Raw genomic sequence first — 24,009 nt, 5'->3', positions numbered from 1 at the left:
TATAATACTAGAACATACAGGACAAATATATAGCTAAGATCAACACATTCAAACTTCATCCCAATGCAGTGATTCCTTTTGTGATTTTAAACCATCTCGTCACAAATGAACCATTAACTATCTGATGTAAACTTTAATAATTTTTATGACAAGTTCAAAGAAATAAAGTTAAATTCCTCAATCTAAAACAATACCTTATTTTGTACAAATGCATTAGTTATCCTATCCTGGCATTATGAATAATTTATTTGCAGTCCTATCTTTTGCAACTTGCCAGTAGTTCCAGAGCTATTTGTTCCGGAAACTTATTCTCAGCTGTCTTAACTAAACACACATGAAAACAATGGATTCGTACTGTATTCTGCTTCAATGAAACAGAATTTCATAAGCTGTTTGCAGCTACTGTAGGCAACTGAAAACATACTATGTGTATAAAAATTATGTAACTACATCTTCCAAGCAGACTAAAGAATTAGTTTTAGGTTTATTTTACCTGGTCAAGGCTTTTACAGTAACTATTTCCACACTTGCAGTCTCACAGATTCTAAATGACAAATAGACTGAAAAAAAGATCTCAAAGTATCAATACCTTTCCAATGAAGTTGAAGGGATCCTAGTAGACAAACTGATTTCAGCATCTCTGTTGTATACATCTCTAGACAACACTGGAGTTGGATATAAAGCCTGCAGATTTCTGGATGGATTTCCCCATCTTCAGCCCTGCATCACAAAATATTTGCAGCATACATCATGAATTATGTGACATAGAGATACTTATAAATGAGTGCTTGCATTACCTAAGTTTATCTGGTTCAATATTCAAGAATGTTTAATATCATTTTCTGTACACATGTGTAAAGGAGAACAAAATAGTTATTACTTCAGATCTGCTGCAGCACAAACAAAAAGAGAAAAGATAAAGAACACAATAATAAAAATAAAAAAGAATTCCCAACAAGTGTAAATATATGAACTAGCTTATACACATTGTTCGCCAGAAAGAATGATAGTCTGCAAATCAGTGAATTCAAATGAATCAAGGACAATGGAAACAGATGGACTAACTGCCTTTGCTCTTGCCACATGCTTGGGGAAGGGAGGCTGCCATTTTGTGAAGACACTCTATTCTCCATTTTGTGAGCTTATCAAGCTGGGCTTGATCCATGTTTTAAAGATGACGCAATGATTCTTCAGGTAGTCTGCTGGACTGGAGATCATTTCGAAATAAGAAGTTATTTGTGAGATGTTCTCTGGTTGCTATAACATGCAAGTTTGTGAATGTTGGGTTGATTCCTGCCTGAAGTGATTTGAGCTCACTGCTGATTGAGAACAAAGAGCCATAAATTATCTACTGTCACTTGATGGGAAGAGGGATATAAATTGATGCTGGCTTGGAGCAGAGCCAATAACAAGGTGTTAAAGGACAGACACATGGCATGTGGCCAATGACACTGGAATGCGATATTTGAATTGATAAGGAATGGATATAAAAGTGGATGCTTTGTGTGTGCTGGTAGTGGCAACTTTGAAGAATAACCATCGCAGATACAAGTGTGAGCAACCCTGTGTGAAGCACGTGGCGAGTGAATCGGGACAACGAGGAACGCCTGGCTAGCGTAAACTCCCTTGCCCGGGTAATGCCTTTGCTATTCTTTGACTATTCAGAAGAATCAGGGATACCTAGCGAGTGTGCAGACAGGTATTTAATGTATGAATTCACATACTTATTAGTTTAAACAATAAAGGTACTTGTCAGTAAATACAGATCTCTCTGTGCCTCACCTATCATCGTTATAGGTAGTAAGTATTTTTTACAACAACATGGATTAGTGTATGTCCATAAAGTGATGCTAGTCAGAGTAGTGTCTATGTTATATACTGAAAGTTAACAAATTGGGTAACTAATAGAGATTTGCATAAAATATTAAAATAGATTTAAAGGAGAAATTGAGAAACTGCAAGAGAGAATGATTACTAATTACCGTAGTTTTATGTACATCCACTGATGATAATGAGAATACCATTAGTCAGCAATTAGAAGTTTAGCTGTAAGCCAACTGCAACTAGAATTGTATAATGCTCATTGCATAATATTTACTCATACAATGAATCTTAGTGTTCTCAATCAAAGGTTTAATAAAATGTAATCTTGGAGAATAGGTAACTTCAGTATTTTGAGAAAAAGATAATGGAGGTTTAGCAAGGGGGCATGAACAAGTTGGAAGAGCTGGTGGAGTACAGATTGCTTCTTTTGAATTGAAAAATTATGCCTGTGTGACAATGAATAAAAATGAATCCTGCTGTGAAGAAACAATCTCCATAATCACATCCACACTGTTATCCTTGCCTTGAAACTGGATTTCTCCCTCTTTTGGTTTACTAAGTGAGCTGTGAATAAAGCCATCATATAATCAGATCCTTGTGAAAATGGGCAAACATACAGTGACACATGACGATGGAGGTCTTGCAGACAAATCTGTGTGCTAAAATCCATGGTTCCTTTTGTGAGCTGAGTGAAGAGCTTGCCATGCCTCATCTTTACAAAAGTGAACACTGGGAAGCACTTCAGTTAATTATTTACCTATGGTTAGTCACAAAAGAACTGTTTAAAAAGTTGCCAGGGAGGTAAGGAAAAATGCAGGTCCAAGGAACAGCTCCTGTGTGTCTGCACATTCTCTGTCCAAAGGCCTGCTTCAGCTGGTGCATGCTGCAAGTGCGACCAAGCCATTGCAAGGAGTAGGATGATGATCTCAGCAGGCAGCAAAGATATGATTTCAACAAAGAAGCTGTAAATAGTTAAGGGAGCATTACTGATTCAGTTTCTATAATCCTGAAAATTCAAAACTGAGACTTACAGTTGGTGTGTGTACTCATTGTTACCACAGTGCAAACCTTTTAACTGATGTCTCATTACTGGCATCTGCATGAAGTGCTCCTTCTTTATCTGTGTGTGCCCAGTGAAGGTGATAGCTTGCATATAAGTTGCACTCTGAAGCTCAGATTTATGTTGGTGTGGGAGTATGTAATTTGTGATGTAGTTATGTGCATGACTGAAAGCATTCAAGAGAGGTGAACTAAGGTGAACTGACTTGGAAGCTTCCAAGTGAATTTTCCAGTAGAAACCATTTCAACCAGAAATTATTGCTGATCCAGTCTACCCTTTGGTGGAACCATTTTTATGCATGATTTATACAAGAAAATTGTATGAAAATGGATCCAATTTCTACAGATTTCTAAACTGTGCAAGAAATAAGTCAATCACGTGGGACAATATGTACTAATATTATACTTTGTGAGCTACAAATTTTATTGCAGAAATCATATCAAGACTTCAATTAGTCCACTGAATTGGGAAAATAAATCCTTATAGAGAACATAAAACTGGACCAGAGATTGACAAGGGAGATTGCAGATGCTGGAGCAACACACAAAACACGACAGGAACTCACTGGGTCAGGCAGCATTTAGGAAGGAAAATGGGCAGTTGATGTTTTGAGTTGACATCCTCCATCAGGACTTGAAAGAAAAAGGGCAGTATAAAAAAGTGGAGGAAGGGGTGGAGTAGAGCAGGCAGGCTTTAGATAGATCCAACTGCGAGGGGATGTTAGGCAGGTGAGAGAGGCAGAGAGTGGGAGTGGTGTAAGGAGCAAAAGGTAATAGGTGGAAGTGACAAAGGGCTGAAGAAGACGGGATCTGATAAGAGAAGATGGTGGACCATGGAAAACAGGGAAGGACGAGGGGAGCTGGAGGGAGGAATGTGTGGGTGATGGGCAGATCAAGAGGGTGGGGGAATGGGAAAGAGAAGGGGGTGATGAGGTTGGTAGGATAAAGGATAGAGGCAAGTGGTTACAGGAAGTCAGAGAAATTGATGTTCATACTATCAGTTTGGAGACTACCAAGGCAGAAAATTAGGTGTTGTTCTTCTCATCTGTGTTTAGCCTCAACTTGGCAGTACAGAAGTCTGTGAACACACACGTTGGTGTGGGAATGGGAAGAGGAATTGAAATAGCTGGCCACCTGGAGATCCTGGCTATTACTATGGATGAAGCGAAGGTGCTTGCTGAAATAATCTCCTAAACTAGACTACAGAGTCACCATGTTCATGAACAAGGTTTGTGGTTGAATAAGTACTAGCTGCTAATAGGTTGCTTCTCAATATTTATCTTGCTCTTAAATATGGTCTGAACTAAAGGATTTCTTTGCACTCAGAAACATCAGCAATAGTGAACTATTCACGTCTAGTGTCCTTAATTTAGCAAAAACATGACATGTGATTAAGAGGTGTGCTGCTGGATAACATTTGACACAAGCCTCAAGGAGATACCATGGAAGTGTTTTCAGGGGCATGGTAACTGAGTTTAGAAAGGTGAAAAGGTCTATGAATGGCATTTAAGAGCTTAGGACTTTGGTAGCTAAAAACGTGGATACCAATGGTGTTCTGAATAAACTCATAATAATCAATAGGCCAGAAAGAGAGGAGCATAGAAATTCTGTAGGCTGTAAAGTTCGAGGTAGAAGCTAAGAAAGTTAAGGTGGAACCATAGTTCAATGTAGATCTATGGGAAGAGTAGCCAAAAATGGAATGAATCACATTCTTAACATTGTGAAAATCATTTGGAGTCAATCCTCAAGGACGAGATTATGAAATTGGAGTCAATCCTCAAGGACGAGGTTATGAAATACCTCGAGATGCATGACAAGATAGGCCGAAGCCAGCATGGTTTCATGAAGGGAAGATCCTGTCTCACCAACCTATTGGAATTTTTTGAGGTAATCTCGAATAAGATTGACAAGGGAGAGGCTGTGGACGTTGTGTATTTGGATTTTCAAAAGGCCTTCGATAAGGTGCCGCATATGAGGCTGCTTAATAAGATGAGAGCCCATGGAATTATAGGAAAGATATTGAAATGGGTGGAGCATTGGCTGATAGGCAGAAAGCAAAGGGTGGGAATAGAGGGATCCTATTCTGATTGGTTGCCGGTTACTAGTGGTGTTCCGCAGGGGTCGGTGTTGGAGCCGTTTCTTTTTATGAAGTATATCGATGATTTGGATTATGGAAGAAATCCAAAAGCACCCAATTAAAGAAAAAAATAAAAATAAAAGACCAACAGCCGATACGCAAAAGAAAGAAAAGAAACCACAAATCATGCAATCAATTGAAGCAAACAACAATCCAAATCAAAATTGAGTCCTCAGATCTGAACCATAGAACAGCCTAGAGTAGGCCCAAAGCATCGTTTATTAGTTCATCACATTAGTGGGCATGGAGCACAACAGCCAGGGGAGCCTTCATAGCTTCAGCACTATACAGAGAGAGGAGAGACCATTGTGGAGAGTGAGCAAAATCGGCTCTCATCCTGGATCCTGACACCCTGTCTTTTCAATCTATCTGGGCCAGTGTTTAAATTGACCAAACGACAGAACAGCGAAAGGCTCTGGCACCCTGCAGAGAGGAGAAAACATTGCAGAGAACAAGTGAAATTGGCTCTTGACTCCAATCTGGGCCAGTGTTTAAATTATCTAAACAGCTCTATGCTGGTAATCTTTCCTCTTCCCTTCAGACCTGATACAAGGACTCAATGCAAAACGTTGGCTTACAACTTTTGCCTCCACAGATGCTACTTGAACTGTTGAGTTCTTCCAGAGTTCCGATCTTAGCTTCATATTCTAGCAGCTGCCATCTCCATTGTCTGCATTCATTTATTCCTACTCTTTCTGTTTGATCTTTGAAATATCTATTATCAACATTATAGTGCCAATTATCTTTTTAGCAGTTTGCCATATGTGGTACTTGTGAACAGTGCCCAAGTTTAAAAGCTGCATGATCCCAATCTATTGGACAATGTGTCTTCCAATTTGAATCATTAAGCATTTTTCAAGGCTGAATAGACATAGAGGTAGATCTTTTAGACTACAGGGGAACCAGGGTTTGTGGAGATCAAGAAAGCCAATCGAGAAGAGACTAAATATGAAAGTAGCAATGGAATGGAATGCCAGAGCATGTAGCTGAATGACCTCCTTTTCTTTTTTTATTTTATTTATGTTTTTACAGATATTGGGAAAATATTGTACAGAATTTTCCAATGGTAGCTTTATTTATGTAATTCTATTTTATATTTATATTCTACATTAAAAATTAACAACAAAAATGCTTTAAAAGCCAAGTTAGCAAAAGTAAATATGTTAAGGACTAAAGTATAAAGATTAAAGACTTTCTGGAAAAGATTTTTAGCTATTGGATGGATTACATTGCTGGGTGGAAGACCAAATTAATTAATATTTGGCTTCTGGTGGCTCATTATCATAATACTCCCTTCAGCAGAACAAGTTGTAACTGTTCCTTATTCACAAAGACTTCATTTTTTTGTTACATTATTCAGCATTATCCTAATTCTGTTGGGTTTCCCCTCACATAAGTTGTGCAGTGCAAATACTATATACAAAACACAGTTTAATCAGCCCCAAATCCTATTTGTCTTATTGTATGTTCTAAGTTGGTTGAGTATGCATCATAGGATCATGAGCAACCTTTGCTAGCAGCACCTGTATCTTTCAGGATCCAACTGCTGCTCCTATTGATCAATGGCAAAAGAAAGGAGGTCAAGAATTATTTGAGGTATGAAAGTTATCTGCACTTCTTTGTGAAATATACAATTGAACGTGGAATTCTGCACTGGTGATCCCAAACTACTTAGATATTCTAAAAGCACTCCAGTTGACCATTTACGGATTGTCTTTATCTATCTATTTCCCACAGGCATTCCATCAACTAAAAAACTGTAGCCTGACAAATAAAGCCACATCCAAGTCATATAAGCAAACAAGGTTATTTTGCAAACACACATTCAGATTTGCTGCACAATAATCCTACAAAGATTTGCAAAATATGTATATATGGAAGCTTACTTACTCCACATTGATTTTAGTCCATGAATAAAATTCTATAAGAATTGCTTAACAACCTAAACCAAGTCTATACGGAGCAGAAATAAGTCACTATGTTTTTGCTGTCCTAACCTTGAGCCTGTAAACCCTCAGCAATGTGGCATAAGTGCTAGGGTTTTATCACATAATTAAAATGGGCAGGAGTTTATGCCATACAGGAGAGTCTTGGTCACCTGTACAAGTAAGAGGATTGCAAACTGTGATGAAGAATATCAGTTCCAGGGAGATGGGGATTAATGCTTAGCTCTGCACAGAAGTCATCGGCCTCTTGCTTTAGGCTGTTATTACATTTGCACACTGCACAGTATTATAGCAAGCATCTGAGTCTGTTATATCAGGGAAACAGTTCCATTTATTACAACAAGCTGAAGCACGATAGATAAAATTTGGAAAGCCAGATGGGCTATCATTCACTAAATATCAGGCTGGCGTAATGATGGTTGTTTATCAGTCACTCACCTTGTTCCAGGCCAGTATCTTCTCAGTTGGGAGTCCTTACCCACAGTAATATATTAATTAATGTTCTCTGTACCAATAAGCTCAAATAGAAGTTCATTGACTTCCACTAGTTTTATGATTAGACGTCCAATTGACTCTGATAAAAGTTTCTTATCTTTTTTGTTGCAACTATTGCTGTAAAGTACCTCATGATGTTGAGTGGAGGAAAATGAGAATACAATTTCCTCAGTATTTATCCTGTATGGATCTGAACAGCTTACTCAAGAACAATCTGTTTTCTCTACAGTAAATGTCAAATCTCCTTTATTGACCTCCCGCTTAAGCTTTCTGAAAAATAATTATAAAATGTTGATATCAACCTGAAAATTATTCTGAAGGATATGATACTACTAGTAAATGTATGCGAATCAAATTACTCCGTATGTTGTTAAAACACATTTACCTCTAATTTTCCCTGGATATGAATATAATTAGTTTCAAATGCTTGGATTGGCACACGAGGAACTTCATAAGTGATTTATCTTCTTGTATCTTACACTTACAATGACAGAGAGATAACAGAGGCCATTTGGTCTATCAGGTCAATGCAAGTATTCACGGAAGCAATCCCATCAGTCTCATTACTACACCTAATATCATTGTACTTTTGCAATTTATCCTCTTGTATATATGCCAATCAATATCTTATTGATTCCTTTTTGTCATTAATCTATAATAAAGAGTAATTTATAGTACCCAACTTGATTTTGGATAGTAGGAGGAAACAAAAACGTTAGGAAGAAATCCACATGGTTACAAAGAAAATGTACAAGCTCTGAACAGACAGCACTGAAAGTTAACATTCAACATGATGTCTGAAGATGTAAGGCAGCAGCCTTAACAGCTGTGCCACCATACGGCCCTTCAGAAAGACTTCTGGAATGACAGATAAGAGGATTATGGGGTCCCATAACATGCTAATGACCGTGACTGCCATTTGGAGGATAAAATATGTGAGGTTCCTATCAGGGTTAATAATGCTTGTCTTTGCTGAACCTCCATCAGAAATACATACCTTCCCATCTGGTAGACAATTCGCTACCTTCTCCAATAGATCCTTATTTTGGGGAATGTAACCTACTTGATTCATGCAAATATATTCAAGGCTTTAAGTTGGTTTGTGCTTCATGTCATTTACAATATGTGAGTTAATATTTGCTTTATTCATTAACAACCCAGAGTGCCCTCAAGCATTGGAAAAGGTCCTCAAATCTTACATTGTGTTGGTGAAATACTGAACAAATTTAATAAGTGAAAGATCATTACATGTAGCAAAAGTTCAGGGATCAGACAAATATTGAAACCTATTCAGTGGCACTAAATGTTCTATATAGCTACTGACCAGAGATGACTTTTAGAATGTTAATTTTAGAATTTTAAAGGGATATAATAATGTAACATTAATATTTATATTGTTAGGTTTTGATCTTGACTTGCTCAAACTTCAATAAGAAGCTGACCCAAAATCCTATTTGGACTGTATATTCAAAGTTGGATCCACTAGATCTACTACCTCAGAGCTACAATACAGAGCATTGACTCGTTGGTAGGTGGCAGCAAGTGGGAATAAAAAGACCCTTTTCTGGTTGGCTGCCAGTCACTTGTGGTGTTCTGCAGGGGTCGGTGTTGGGACCACTTTTTATGCTGTATGTCAATGATTTAGATGATGGAAAAGATGGCTTTGTTGCCAAGTTTGCAGACGATACGAAGATTGGTGGAGGGGCAGGTAATGTTGAGGAAACAGTAGGCTGCAGAAGGACTTAGACAGATTAGGAGAATGGGCAAGAAAGTGGCAGATGAAATACAATGTTGGAAAATGCACTTATTTGCTTATTATTGAGGTGAGTGCAACAGGATGCCAGTCATTCAGACATGTTACCTTGGTCTTTTAGGTACAGGGACAACGGTGGATGTTTTGAAACAGGAAGGGACTCTACACTGGGGGATGAAGAGGCTAAAAATGTCACACCTACCCGATGTGCCGCGCACACTCTGAGAACTTGCCCTGGGATGCTGTCCAATCCTGCAGCCTTGCAACTATCCACTTGTTGGAAACACCTGCGTACTTCAGCCTCAGAGATGACCAAGTTGTCGGCTGCACCAGTTGTAGGTCTCCTTAGGGGTCAGTGTTGGCAACATCGAATCGAGCATAAAAAAGATTTAGCTCATCTGGGAGAGAGGCAGCAATGTCAGAAACTCCACTGCATTTAGTTTTGAAGTCTGCGATGGTGTGCAGATCTTGCCATAAGCTGCGTGTGATGCTACGTGGAGAGAATGACTTTGTGCAGATCGTAGCTGCATTTCTTGAGTTCCTGCTGGTTACCGGCAACATAAACTCTGTGTCACACGGTAAGTGCTGTTGATCCAGGGTTTCTGGTTTGTCTAGACCCTGACCAATTTCTAGGGGACAACATCCCAATGCACTTCTGGATGAAACTCGTGACCCCTTCTGTAAACTCAGAGACTTCCACATCATAGAAGACATTCCAGTCGATGTCATCAAAGCAGTCTTGTAGCACGGAGGCTGATTGGTCGGACCAACAGTGGACAGTTTTAACTATGGCCGCCTCTTGTATCAGCTTCTGCCTGTACTTTGGCAACTGCATAATGGAGGAGTGATCTGATTTTCCAAATGGGGGGGGGGGGAGGAGGAAGGAACGCTTTGTAAGCATTGCGGAAGGGAGAGTAGCAGTGGTCGAGTATGCCATCTCCCCGTGTGCTCACCTGGATGTGTTGACAAAACTTCGTAGAGACTTTAGTTAGCAACGCTCTATTAAAGTTACGATCGAGGATGAGGGCAGAATCTGGGTGTGCAGTCTCCAGGGTGCTGATGGTCTCGTACAGTTCCTCAAAAGTGAAGTCAGTCTCAGCCTGTGGTGGAATATACACAGCTGTGATAATAACAGCCGTGAACTCCCTAGGCAGCCAGAAAGGTTTACACAGCAGCACCAGGTACTCCAGATCCGGGGAATAAAGTGATTTGAGGGCATGCATGAACCCCGGGTCGCACCAAGCGTTATTGACCCTGAAGTATACTTCACCTCCTTCACTCTTGCCAGAGAAGTTTTTACACCTGTCTGCCCAGAACAGGGAGAACCAAAAGGGCTCAGTGGCATGATCTGGTATCTCAACCATCAGCCAGGTCTCGACGAAGCACAAAACATTGTTTCCGAAGAGGTACAGTCGACGTTTCGGGCCGAGTCCTGACGAAGGGTCTCGGCCCGAAACGTCGACTGCACCTCTTCCTAGAGATGCTACCTGGCCTGCTGCGTTCACCAGCATTTTATGTGTGTTGCTTGAATTTCCAGCATCTGCAGATTTCCTCGTGTTTGCATTTGTTTCCCACTGGTAGGAGATTCTGGCTCTCAGCTCACACAGCTTGTTATCCATGATAATAAATTATAATAAATGATACTTTGATGATAAATCTACCTTGACTTTGACTTATGGCAGTGATAAAGAAATTAGCCCAAAAGATAACTGGGAAATTTTTTGTGTGTGAATTGCAAGTGGTGAAGAGCTTGGGGAGCATCAACTATCTACTCCATCCATAACAGATCTCTTTATAAATAATCCCTTCAGCATTCCACTGTAGATTGCACATAACAGAATCTTTCCCCAAGAGAACCTTTCACAGTTTCTATGTATCACTCAGCAGTATGCATAATGTGGAAGTTTCGGTAATGTCCAGGCAAGGATAAATTGCAAATAGAATGCATGCAGCCTTTGAAGGTTTTTGAAGAACTTACCTTTCCTTTGCAGAGCAGGTTATAGAAGTATAACAAAAGGACTTGAAACATTAAAACTACTAAGGAGCAATTACTTTACCAACTTTAAATTATCATCAGTTGTTAGCTTATAGTTTCTATTGACTATTAACAGCTCTATTGTGAATGGTAATTGATCTTGCAAATAAAGAATTCAAACATACACAGCTTACCAAATGGTCAATATCTGTAACTGCTAGTTGATCCTGTGTAAAATTGTATTTTTCTGCTTTGATTTCAGAGCCGTGTGGTAACAGGGGCCATGCTATTTTCTTCGTGCACAAGTAAATAGGTATGATTGAGGAGTAAATGTGCATATGTTCTGAGTCTAGTTATTTCCACTGACAAATACATACCCATAAATGTCAAATTCTAATATTAGGAATACATTCAACCTTTCACCTTACAACTCTATGTTTGTGTTACATATTACTATCCACTGTGCTTCACCAGGAGTTTGAATAAGGTTCCAAAAGAGGACCGGAGGTTAATCCATAGGAAGGATGCTGAGGCTTTGGAGAAGGTACAGAAGAGGATTAACAGGATGCTGACTGGATTAGAGAGCATGTACTATAAGGAGAGGTTGAACATATGTGGGTTGCTTTCTTTGGAGCAGCAGAGACCTGATAGAAATGTAAGGTTATGAAATACATTGATAGAGTAGACAACTAGTATCTTTTTCCAGGGATTGAAATGCCTAATACTACATGCCATGCATTTAAGGTTATAGGGGTTATGCTTAAAGGAGATGTGTGGAGCAAGTACTTAACACAGACACTGATGGATGTATTGTTCCATGTTAAAACTTCCTCAATAGCTTAGTTAGTAATTGACCTAAACAGTATGTTGAATTAGTTTATCTAATAGTCATAATTAAATAATAATCATCACTTGGAAGCATGTTCTGTCCCATGAGGAAGATAAACTGACAGATCTGAAAACACAACATATATACAATCAGGAGAAATTGCCCATGAAAGCCATCCATACTGACTTTGGATCCCATGAAATTGACACTGGGTGCAAATCACAACAGGTTCTGGTGAATTAGTACTTAAGAACATAAGAACATAAGAAATAGGAGCAGGAGTAGGCCATCCAGCCCATCGAGCCTGCCCCGCCATTCAATAAGATCATGGCTGATCTGTCCGTAAACTCAGCTCCATCTACCTGCCTTTTCCCCATAACCCTTAATTCCCCTACTATGTAAAAATCTATCTAACTGTATCTTAAATATATTTAGTGAAGAAGTCTCAACTGCTTCCCTGGGCAGAAAATTCCAGATACACTGTTCTCTGGGAAAAACAGTTTCTCCTCATCTCCATCCTAAATCTTCTCCCCTGAATCTTGAGGCAATGTCCCCTAGTTCTAGTCTCACCTACCAATGGAAACAACTTTCCTACTTCTGTCTTATCTATCCCTTTCAAAATTTTGTATGTTTCTATAAGATTCCCTATCATTCTTCCAAATTTCAGAGAGTATAGTCCCAGGTGATTCAATCTCTCCTCACAGGTTAACCCCTGCATCTCTGGAATCAACCTCATGAACCTCCTCTTCACTGCCTCCAAAGCCAGTATATCCTTCCTCAAGTATGGAGACCAGAACTGCACACAGTACTCCAGGTGCGGCCTCAACAGTACCCCGTATCTGCTCTTGAATTCAATCCCTCTAGCAATGAAGGCCAACATTCCGTTTGCTTTCTTAATATTCTGTCGTACCTGCAAGCCAACTTTTTGTGATTCATGCACAAGCACTCCCAAGTCCCTTTGCACAACAGCATGCTGCAATCTTTCACCATTTAAATAATAATCTGCTCTTCGATTGTTCCTTCCAAAGTGGATGACCTCGCATTTACCAACGTTGTATTCCATCTGCTAGACCTTGGCCCACTCACTTAACCTATCTATATCCCTCTGCAGACTCTCCACATCCTCTGTACAATTTGCTTTTCCACTTGGTTTAGTGTCATCAGCAAATTGGACATCGCTTCTAAGATGCACAGAATGTGGCAAGGACATAAAATGAATTGGCTCAGTGGCACTATCACTAACTGAGCTGGCTGACTCCTAAAGGATACAGCTGTCAAATAGGCTTAAAAAGGTAGTAAAAGAACCATGAAATTTAAACTTATTTCAACGTGTCTACAACAATCCACTTGTTGACTGTTGAAGCGATCATCATTCTTTCATATCTCCTAGGGAAGCTAAAAGCACATCTTAGCATGAAATAAATCCCCCATCATGCTATGAGGGGATCCATCAACAGCATTCCATTACACTCATGGTCAGCATACCCTTGTTTTACCATTAACCAACCCTGATTTAGTAAGGAGTACATAGTGTGCTTCTTCCAAGAGGACCACAACCTTGCCGTGATTTGGAGGCTTGCGTGCCTCAATGACCTGGAGAGCAAAGTTGGCTGGAGACATGGCTTTATCCTTTGGTTCTTGGCAGGGTCACCCATGCCAAACAGGTCAAAGAGTAGAGGCTAGATTAAGAGTAGTCCACCATTCCAACAGGTTCGGGTGTTCACATCAGGGCTAACAATCACAACTGGTAAAACAAAACTGTTCCAGAAATAGCAACGAGGAATCCTTCCACATCTAAGTGCAATGGTATTCCTGAGTCTCCACCCGGGACACGCAAGGCTGACAGAGGTGAAAACTGAGAAGAAGCTATGATTAAGAAAGCCCTGAACACCGCCAGATTTGGAGGACCTTCATTGCTGCCTAAACATCAACTGCATAATGGGCAGCTAGGACATAGTGTACTTAATATCAGTGTACAGCAAAAATAGCTACCAACCTTTCAAAACAACAACATGTATGTTAACAGTAACAATCCCATGCTCTTAACAGAGCTCAATCATTCTACAATTGAGAATTCTGGAATTAATACGGAAGGAGCAGAATAATTTTCTTCAAGGCAAATTTTGTTTGAAGATATTGTTTTTTTCAAGAAAGTAGCCGAGAGGGTTGATGAAAGTTATATTGTAGATATATGTGCATATGTTTGAATTTTCAGGAGACTTCTGATATAAACCCACATAAAAGACTGGTTAGTAAAATTGAAGTCCAAGGGAGAAAGAAGGTCAATGGAAACATAGATAAGAAACTGGCCTAAGAATAGAAGACAGCAAGTGGTGGTAAATGGATGTTTTTTCCAGACGCAGAATGATAAGCAGTAGTGTTCCCAGAGGGTGAGTGCTGGGCTCTGCTATTTTGGGTACAGTGCAAACATGACAGAACTTGCTTCATTATATTGGAGTTTCGGATATACTGTGAGTGTTACCATATCCCCCATGATAGGTGTTCATTTATACCAGCATCACAGGAAGGCCGAAATATTCTGGCAGAGTAGTACACACCTTTATTAAAGAAAGTCATACCAATAATTCTGAGAAGGGAGTAGTAGTTTCTGGAAAATGATTGTCTATCCAGTGCTGTAGATTTATTCCACAAATTATAGCTGTGAAGTACAGCTATAGAAATTCACAGTAGAGAATTAGGCTTTAACTTGAAGAAATTGTACTGTATTATAACCGATTTAAAAAAAGGGTTTCAAGATCAAGTAAATGTTTGTTTCACTTACTATTAATTCATACAGCATCAAACAATAGCTCCTCCCTCTCACTTCCCATCATATGCAGTATCACACTAAAACACCCACAAGTTGCTCATACTGTATCTCACCACTGTGTCATCATCTCACTCAGACAGCATAATCCCAAAATTACACGATGGTGTGATGCTGTATTAGAAACCCCTGCAAGCATATCACAATCTGATTTCTGTTAACTCATCAAAGCACATTCATCATGATGAATATTTATTTTCACAATGTCCTTAAAGGTGACACTTAAGTAGTAACAGTATATTTGAAATTGTGAAATTCTTTAAATGATAAAAATTGATGGTACCTCTAAGACAAAAGATTACAAGAAAACGTAAGCACCTCAGGTGTTAAGAAGGCTGGAGAATACCATGGAGGGAAGTTGTAAATTGGTTCACCAGGGTTATTTCACTGAATGGTGGGATCAAATATGTTGTGGAGTTGGTACAGAGTAGGAGTGAAGGGATTTGATGATCTAGAGAAAGAAGTGAGCAAATAGCTGGAGACAAAGAAAGAGGAATTCACCAATAAGATCTGGAAGACTCTGTGAGAACTGAACATGTTTACAATGAGGAGGATGAAATTTACTGTATAAAAATCATGAGGTTTCTTCAGAAAATATCTGACATTTCAAGGTAGCAAAGATATTCATTATTTTGCTGTTTGAATATGACCTATCTGAAAAGCACAGCTTTGAAGTGAAATGAGAAATCAGTGTTGCTATGATAATACATTTAGAGATTTATGTTGTCCATAAAGAACAAACAAGAAAAATCTGCAGGTGCTGGAAATCTGAGCAACACACTCAAAATGCTGGAGGAACTCAGTAGGCCAGGCAGCATCTATGGAAAAATGTACAGTCAACATTTTTCCATGGATGCTGCCTGGCCTGTTGACTTCCTCCAACATTTTGTGTGTGTTGTCCATAAAGAATGCACTTTCCCAAATCATCCTATGCTTCCATTCATCTGCCAACTTCAACCAAACACAATCTGCCTTCCCTCTTCCTTCCAATTTGAACAAAGTTTAATTATTAAAAGTACGATAGGGAGTTGGGAGTGATACAAAATTCCTTTGTTAAGACTATTACAGACATATAACCATATAACAATTACAGCACAGAAACAGGCCATCTCGGCCCTTCTAGTCTGTACAAGTAATCAATCTGCACCGGCAGAGTGCATGTACATTTTGTTTTGTTTCCCTAGTGAAGGAATGAGAAATGAATGGAAGAGGAGTGTGAACAGTTGTTGAAAAGCACACAACATAAAAAAGTTACACTAGTGCCTGAAAATTGCTTTTGTTTTCTCAACAAAATTTTTTGCTATATGTTGCTACTTTGCCTTTCTTATTTTAGTGGTGGTTTTGATTTCAGTGAGTACATGAGGGGTAGAAGGCAAAGGGTTTTGTGTCATCTTTTTTTCCAATAACTGTAACCAGAGTTTCACTAACTACAAATAAAGCAGGTTCATGGACTGGGATAACCACATTCCAGATTCATGCCCAGCTGTTTCCGCACCTGCATGTATCTTTGCTACCACCTTCTGAACACATGACACACTATATTTTAAGTTTAAGAAAAATTATGATATTGTTTAATACGTATTGAGGTATTTACTTACTCAGGTTAAGTAATTCGGTAGTCTATGTTTATGCCATTAAATACAGAACATTACAGGACAGCACAGGCGCGTTTAACCTACTCTAAGATCAATCTAACCCTTCCTCTTACATAAGCCTCCATTTTTCTATCATCCTTGTCCCTATCTAAGAGCTTCCTAAATGCCCTTAATGCATCTGCCTCAGCACCACCCTGGCAGGGTAGTCCACACATCCACAACTTTCAGAGTAAAGAACTTACCTCTGTCATTCCCCTTAAACTTTCCTCCAATAACCTTAAAATTATGACACCTTGTATTAGTCACTTCCACCCTGGGAAAAAGTCTCTGGCTATCCACTCGATTGATGCCTCTTATCATCTTGTATACTTCTGTAAAGTCATCTCTCATCCTCCTGCCTTCCAAAGAGAAAATACCTAGCTCACTCAACTTATCTTCTTAAGACATGCTCTCTAGTTTGGATAGTATCCTGGTAAATCTCCTCTGCACCCTCTCCAAAGATGCCACATTCTTCCTGCGATGAAGCGACCAGAACTAAACACAATATTCCAAGAGTGGCTTAACCTGGGTTTTATAGAGCTGCAACATTACCCGGCTGTTTCTGACCTCAATCCCCTGACTAATGAAGGCTAACATGTCATAAGTTTTCTTAACAACTCTATCATATTGCGCAGCAACCTTGAGGGATCTATACACATGGACCCCAAAATCCTTCTGTTCTTCCACACTGTCAAAAATTCTGCCATTAACCCTGTATTCTGCCTTCATTTTCAACCTTCCAAAATGAATCACTTCACACTTTTCAAGGTTGAACTCCATCTGCCACTTCTCAGTCCAGCTCTGCATCCTGTCCCAATGCAACCTACAACAATCCTCCACACTATAACTCCACCAAACTTTGTGCCATCTGCAAACTTACTAACCCACCCCTCCAAGTTCCATTCAAGTTATTTATAAAAATCACAAAGAGCATGGTAGGTTGATTTCAGACTTGCAAATTATTATTTGCAAAAGTTGATTTTTGTGTGCATCTCTGGAACATCGTTCATGAGCAATTAGGATTGAGTTGAATATTCAATATGCATTTTCTGAACTGTATTTACCAAATAAAATTAATTGTTAGAATACTATTCAGTGAAATGGCTAACAATATGTAAAATAAGTGCTGTATTTGGAATGGGCTTGTCACATTTCAGATATATCACATTTTGACATTATACTTTTCCAAATGTACTATTTGTAATGTTGTTGCATATTAATAAGTACAGGAAGATAAAGCCATTGTACACACTTCCCGATGCCTTATGATAATTTTAACAATTATAAATTATTTCAATTGGAAAACAGATGCAAACCATGTCACTCTTCAAGGCTATTATGGTGGCCATCAAGTCAGTCAACTAAGTCACAGCTGATTTGTACCTCAAATCCATTTGACCAACTTTGCTTCATATCCTTTCAGCTTCCTCCCACAGGCCAAAGACATACTAGTTAGTAGGTTAATTGGTCATATTAATTGTCCAGTCATTAGGGTAAACCGGTGGGTTGCTAGGTGGTATGGCTCAGTGGCCCAGAAGGGCCTGTTCTGCACTCTAACTCTAAATAAATAAATAGATAGATAAATAGATAAGTTACAAATAGGTAAATAAACAAACAAACAAATAAATAAATGAATAAATACCCTTACCTAGTAAAAATCCATTTCAGACACAAGTATTTCAGTTGGCCATCAACAGCCTTTTAGGAGGAAAAGTGTTTCAAACTTCCACCAACCCTTTTGTGAAAAATGTTTCTAACTGCAAATCTCCGATACTTTAGGTCTGCAAATTAAGCAGGTCTCTTTTTACAATATCCTCCTTCCCCCCCACAAGAACTCCAGAATGCATCATTTCACTGGACGCTGAGAAGGCTTTTAACAGAGTCGAATGGACATATTTATTTAATATGCTTGAGAAATTCAATTTTAGTCCGATATTTATATCATGGATTAAATTGATATACCTTACCCCTTTGGCTTCGGTATTTACCAATAATCAAAGATCTCCCTTTTTTCAGTTATTTCGTGGGACTAGGCAGGGTTGCCCTCTTAGTCCATTATTATTCGATATTGCCTTGGAAACTTTAGCTATTGCTATTCATGACTCACCTAATATACTCGGCATTACCCGCAGGAATGAGATACACAGGTTATCACTATATGCAGATGATTTATTACCATATATCTTTAACCCTGAGAAATCCATTCTGGCAGTAATATCCCTGCTTGCTCAGTTTAGTAACTTTTCTGGCTACAAATTGAATCTTAGTAAGAGTGAACTCTTCCCATTAAATATGCAGGTTCCCATTTATAGACGTTCACCATTCAGATTGATTACTGACTATTTTACTTATTTTACTTATCTGGGTGTTAAAATTACTAAGAAGCATAAGGACTTATTTAAGCTCAATTTCTTACCATTAATTAATCAGGTTAAACAATTGTTTACTAAATGGTCCCCATTGTCTTTATCACTGATCAGCCATATCAATGCTATTAAAATAATTATTCTACCTAAATTTTTATATCTATTTCAAGCGGTACCAATTTTTATTCCTAAATCCTTTTTTGATACTGTTGATTCTAAAATTTCCTCTTATATATGGCAGAATAAAAATCCCCGATTAAGTAAAAAATACTTACAGAAGTTCACAAAAGACAGTGGTTTGGCTTTGCCAAATTTAAGATTTTATTACTGGGCAATTAATATTTGATATTTAATATTTTGGACACAAGATTGGTATATAATTCCAAGTCCACAATGGGTAAACCTTGAATGTAATTCTGTACAAAGGTTCTCATTGATTTCTATTTTAGGAACTTCACTTCCCTTTGTTCTCTCTAAATTGAATAAACAAATGGTTAATCCAATAATTAAATATACATTACGAATATGGTTTCAATTTCGTAAATTTTTGGTTTGAACAAATTTATTTTATTAAGCCCTATTATATCTAATTTTTTTTCCAACCCTCTATTATGGATCAAGCCTTTTTGATATGGAAAATGAAAGGTATAATATGTTTTCGTGATTTATTCTTGGATAACTGTTTCATGTCTTTTGAACAGTTGTCCAATAAATATAATTTGCCCAGATCTAATTTTTTTTAGATATTTACAAATAAGAAACTTTTAAAATATTACGTTTCCTACCTTTCCGACTTCATATTCAACTGATATCACGGAAAAAATTTTAGGCTTAAATCCTTATCAGAAGGGTTTAATAACAACTAATTATGATATAATTATGAAAATACAGCCAGGTATATCTGATAAAATTAAGAATGAATGGGAAAGGGTACTTCAACTTCACTTACCCATAGAGAAATGGGAGAAAATTTTTCAATTAGTTAGCTTTTGCTCTATTTGTGCTAAACATACATTGATACAATTTAAGGTGGTACATAGGGCCCACATGTCTAAAGATAAACTAGCTTGTTTTTACTCCCATATAAATCCTATTTGTGACAGATGTAATTCAGGGGTAACTTCTTTGACTCATATGTTCTGGTCTTGCCCTCTTTTGGAAAAAGTTTGGAAAGATATTTTTGATATTATTTCGACAGTTTTGTGTATTGATTTACAACCTCATCCTATTACTGCAATTTTTAGTTTACCAATGATGGAACATAGTTCTTTATCCTCTTCAGCTCGTCAGATGATTGCATTTGTTACATTAATGGCTAGAAGATCCATTTTATTGAATTGGAAAGAGATCAATCCCCCTACTACATTTCAATGGTTTTCCCAAACTATATCACGTTTAAATTTAGAAAAAATCAGAAGTGTCACTTTTGATCCTTCGGTTAAATTCGAAGAGACTTGGAGGCCATTTATTCAACACTTTCATATGATGTAGCTTGACCTTTTCCGAATCCTTTTTATTAACCTAGAATATATGGATAGAGGAGCGGAGTTAACGACATTAATGATTGTATTCGATGTAATATATTTGCCCAGCCTTGTTTTGTTTAGACCTGTTTTTGGTTTAGCTTAGCTTAGATTTTTTTTCTTAGTTTTTTTTACTTTGGGGTTTTTTCTCTCGTGATATTTCTTTCATTTTTCTTTTTATTATGGTTAACTATATCAAGAGTTTGGGAGGTCTATTACACTTGTATTACCTGTAGTTTTTACTTGCATATGTCAATTACCAATAATGTAATCACAATCGTTTTGTATTAGTACTGTTATTATGTTTGTGAACTTGAAAATTAATAAAAAGACTATAAAAGAAACAAAGAAAGAAACTTCCACCAACCCTTTTGTGAAAAATGTTTCCAATTGCAAATCTCTGATATTTTAGGTCTGCAAATTAAGCAGGTCTCTTTTTACAATATCCTCCCTCCCCCAACAAGAAAAAGAAAATAATTTCTCTGTATCCGGCTTGATAGATTCTTTATCACTGCAAAGATTTTGAGTTAATAATTGCAGAACTGTCCAAGCTCATGCATATAAGCCAGGAATATGCTGGTCCCATAGGTGACCATTTAATGCGCTTTGGCATTTTAATGAGTTTCCTGCAACCTCCAATATTTATAGGTCAATATATGTCATTCTATAGTTCAGTGTCCAACACATGGAACCTTACCAAGGCTCTGTGTAACAGAGGCACCATTCTGTTCAAACCTTTTGAGATAACGCCAAAATCAAAATAAATTTTTGTACAATGGCAGCAACTAACACTTCAGATTCAGTTAAACTTCAATTGAACATGAGAAAATACCAACTTGAAATATTATTAAGTTACAAAAAGAAACAGTCGCAAAACAGAAGCTAACAATGAAGTTTCTCAGAAGTCTTTCATCACTAAAGATGTCGTGGATATTCACATTCCTAGGCTGATGGTCTCATGTTTTGCATATTTATCTTTCTAAACACAGTAGCTGTCACTTGTAAGATCACTAACAGTTGTAAGTAAACTTCCAACTATGCATGGTTTAACTTTTGGTTGTAAAGGGAACTCAGAATTCAGTTCATAAAATGTAAATGACAAGCAGTAATCAGTTTTAAGTTAAAAAAAAGCACTGTCTCGAAAGCAGCTTTCTGACGCTTTGTGAGAGGTAGAATGTACCTCACTGCAGTTGGTTTATTGCATCTCAAGATGAGGTAAAAGACAATGGGTTGTTTAATTTAGCTTTTTTCAAAGCAAACAGGCTGACTCAAAGTTGCTTAGTTGAAGGACGTTAGCTTTTTAATAGTACTAATTCAGGAACAGCTTTTTCCCTTCTGCCATCCAATTCCTAAATGAACATTGAACCCTTGGACACTACCTCACTTTTCTGTTTTTTTGCGCAATTTTTAACCTATTCAATATATGTATACTTTAATTGATTTATTTTTTTAATATTATTATTTCATTTAGTTATTGTTTCTTCTATATTATGTACTGCAATGAACTGCTGCTGCTAAGTTAACAAATTTCACATCACATGCCGGTGATAATATACCCGATTCTGATTTTGATTCTAATTGTGGAGCTGTGTCTCAAAGAAGCTTTTAGACTGTTTGTGTAAAAAAAGGGCTCAGAGAAAATATCATATGTGCGTGAAGTCACCAAAGTAATAAAGGAAAGGGGTATAAGTAGAGAGAAGGTCATGCTTATTAGGAATGGGGTAAGGAACATTAAGAAATGTGGAACAAACACAGGGTGAACTGGAGACTATAGTTTTCATTTCCGCAACAAATGACCGGCATGTATTTTCAGCTTATAGAAATTGTATCCATGTTTTAGAAATCCTTTGTGAGAAACGGTTTATATTTTAAAAGTGGTTTGTAATTTGGAAATGTTTTAAGATGGAAATCCTCTGTGAATTTGAAGTATGCTTTAAGAGAGTTGTTTGGATTTAAATGTGTATCACTGAATATAAATGAACTGAATTTAAACAACTTTGTTAGCTGGAAGCATCTCGGTAGGGAGAGGGGACACAGCTCGAATAGTGAGTATTGGCAGCTAAACTCACCATGAAAAATAAACAGGGAAGTAAACTAGTCTTTGAAGATTGGGTAGTTACAGTATAATCTCTCTTCAGTGAGCGTACTCATGGCTATGTATATTCAATAGGGATTAAGGTCTTCATTTGTGTTTATAACTTTGTGGTCAGCAAACCCAACACCATCACAAAGAATTACTACTAAACCTTATAATTGCAGAAGAACATAAGAAACAGGAGTAGGAGTACACCATCTAACCTTTTGAGCTGGCTCTAACATTCCCTAAGATTTTATAAATATATATTTAAAAAACATAAAAAATATAAAATGAAATTATAGAAATTCTCCTGTTCATCAATAGAGTATATGCATTACTTGCAGGGCTAGTACAGACAACCCCTGCATTATCTGGAGAGTGTGGTGGGGGGGCACGAGGGGATTGGGTTCCTAGAAAACAGTCTATATCACAAGTCGACACAAAGCTATATCTCCTGTCCAGGGAATATGGGTCCCATCATACACTGCTCCAACATATGGGATTGTTGCAAGAATTGCCATATCTTTAATAAATCAAGAAGAGTATATTCTGAACTCTAATTTGCTGATTATGAGTTTGTTAATTTATATTTAGAGATACAGCATGGTAACATGCCCATGCAGTCCAATGAGCCCAGCTACGTAATACACCATGTGACCAATTAACATGCTAACCCTTTGTAATGTAGAAGGAAACAAAAGCACCTGAAAGAAACCCACAAGTACAAACAAATTACAGGCCATGAATATTGCTTAGCTGGGATTTTAGTAGCATGAATTAAACCTAGTATATTTTCTTAGAAAGGAGCTTAATTACATAGAGATACTTCTACATCTTCCACTTGACCATTTCCATAAACCACAAGACAAAAGAGCAGAATTCGGCTATTTGGCTCATTGAGTCTGCTCCACCATTCCAACATGGTTGATTTATTATCTCTCTCGAGACTGCTCTCCTGCCTTTTCCTTGTAACCTTTAATGCCCTTACTAATCAAGAATCTATCAGCATCCACTTTAAAAATACCCAATGACTTGGCCTCCACAGCCATCTGTGACAATAATTCCACAGGTTCACCTCCCTCTGCCTAAATAAATTCTTCCTCTTCTCAGTTCCAAATGGACTTCATTCTATTCTAAGTTTGTGCCTTCTGGTCGTAGACTGCCCCATTATCAGAAACATCCTCTCCATATCCACTTCAATATAGGCCTTTCAATATTCAATGGGTTCCATTAAGATCCCTCCTTATTCTTCTAAACCCCAGCGAGTACAATCTCAATGATATCAAATGCTCCTTATATGCTAACCCTTTCATTCCCAGGATCATTCTTGTGAATTTCCTCTGGACCCTCTCCAATGCCAGCACATCCTTCCAAACTTCAAAGTAAATTTATTATCAAAGTACATATATGTCACCATATATAACACTGAGATTCATTTTCTTGCAGGCATACACAATAAATCCAATAACCATAATAGAATCAATGAAAGACCACACCAACAGAGTGTAGAACCAGTGTGCAAAAGACAACAAATTGTGCAAATACAAAAAGAAAAAATAAATAA

At 37.8% G+C, this 24,009-nt stretch overlaps 1 protein-coding gene across 4 annotated transcripts in view; it reads right to left on the bottom strand.

Moving 5' to 3' along the window:
- The window catches only part of rgs7bpa (regulator of G protein signaling 7 binding protein a), a 70,459-nt gene that overhangs the window by 19,973 nt on the left and 26,477 nt on the right, over positions 1–24,009 (bottom strand). For all 4 annotated transcript variants that reach the window (XM_063043002.1, XM_063043001.1, XM_063043004.1 and 1 more), the window contains exon 3: positions 590–720. In XM_063043002.1, the coding sequence (XP_062899072.1) occupies positions 590–720 (131 nt within the window). The remainder of the gene's footprint in view (positions 1–589; positions 721–24,009) is intronic.

Source organism: Mobula hypostoma, chromosome 3 (assembly GCF_963921235.1).
Source record: "Mobula hypostoma chromosome 3, sMobHyp1.1, whole genome shotgun sequence".
NCBI classification, from domain to species: Eukaryota; Metazoa; Chordata; class Chondrichthyes; order Myliobatiformes; family Myliobatidae; genus Mobula; species Mobula hypostoma.
Note: the sequence above shows the minus strand (reverse complement) of the source record. Positions and strands in the feature narration are given on the sequence as shown.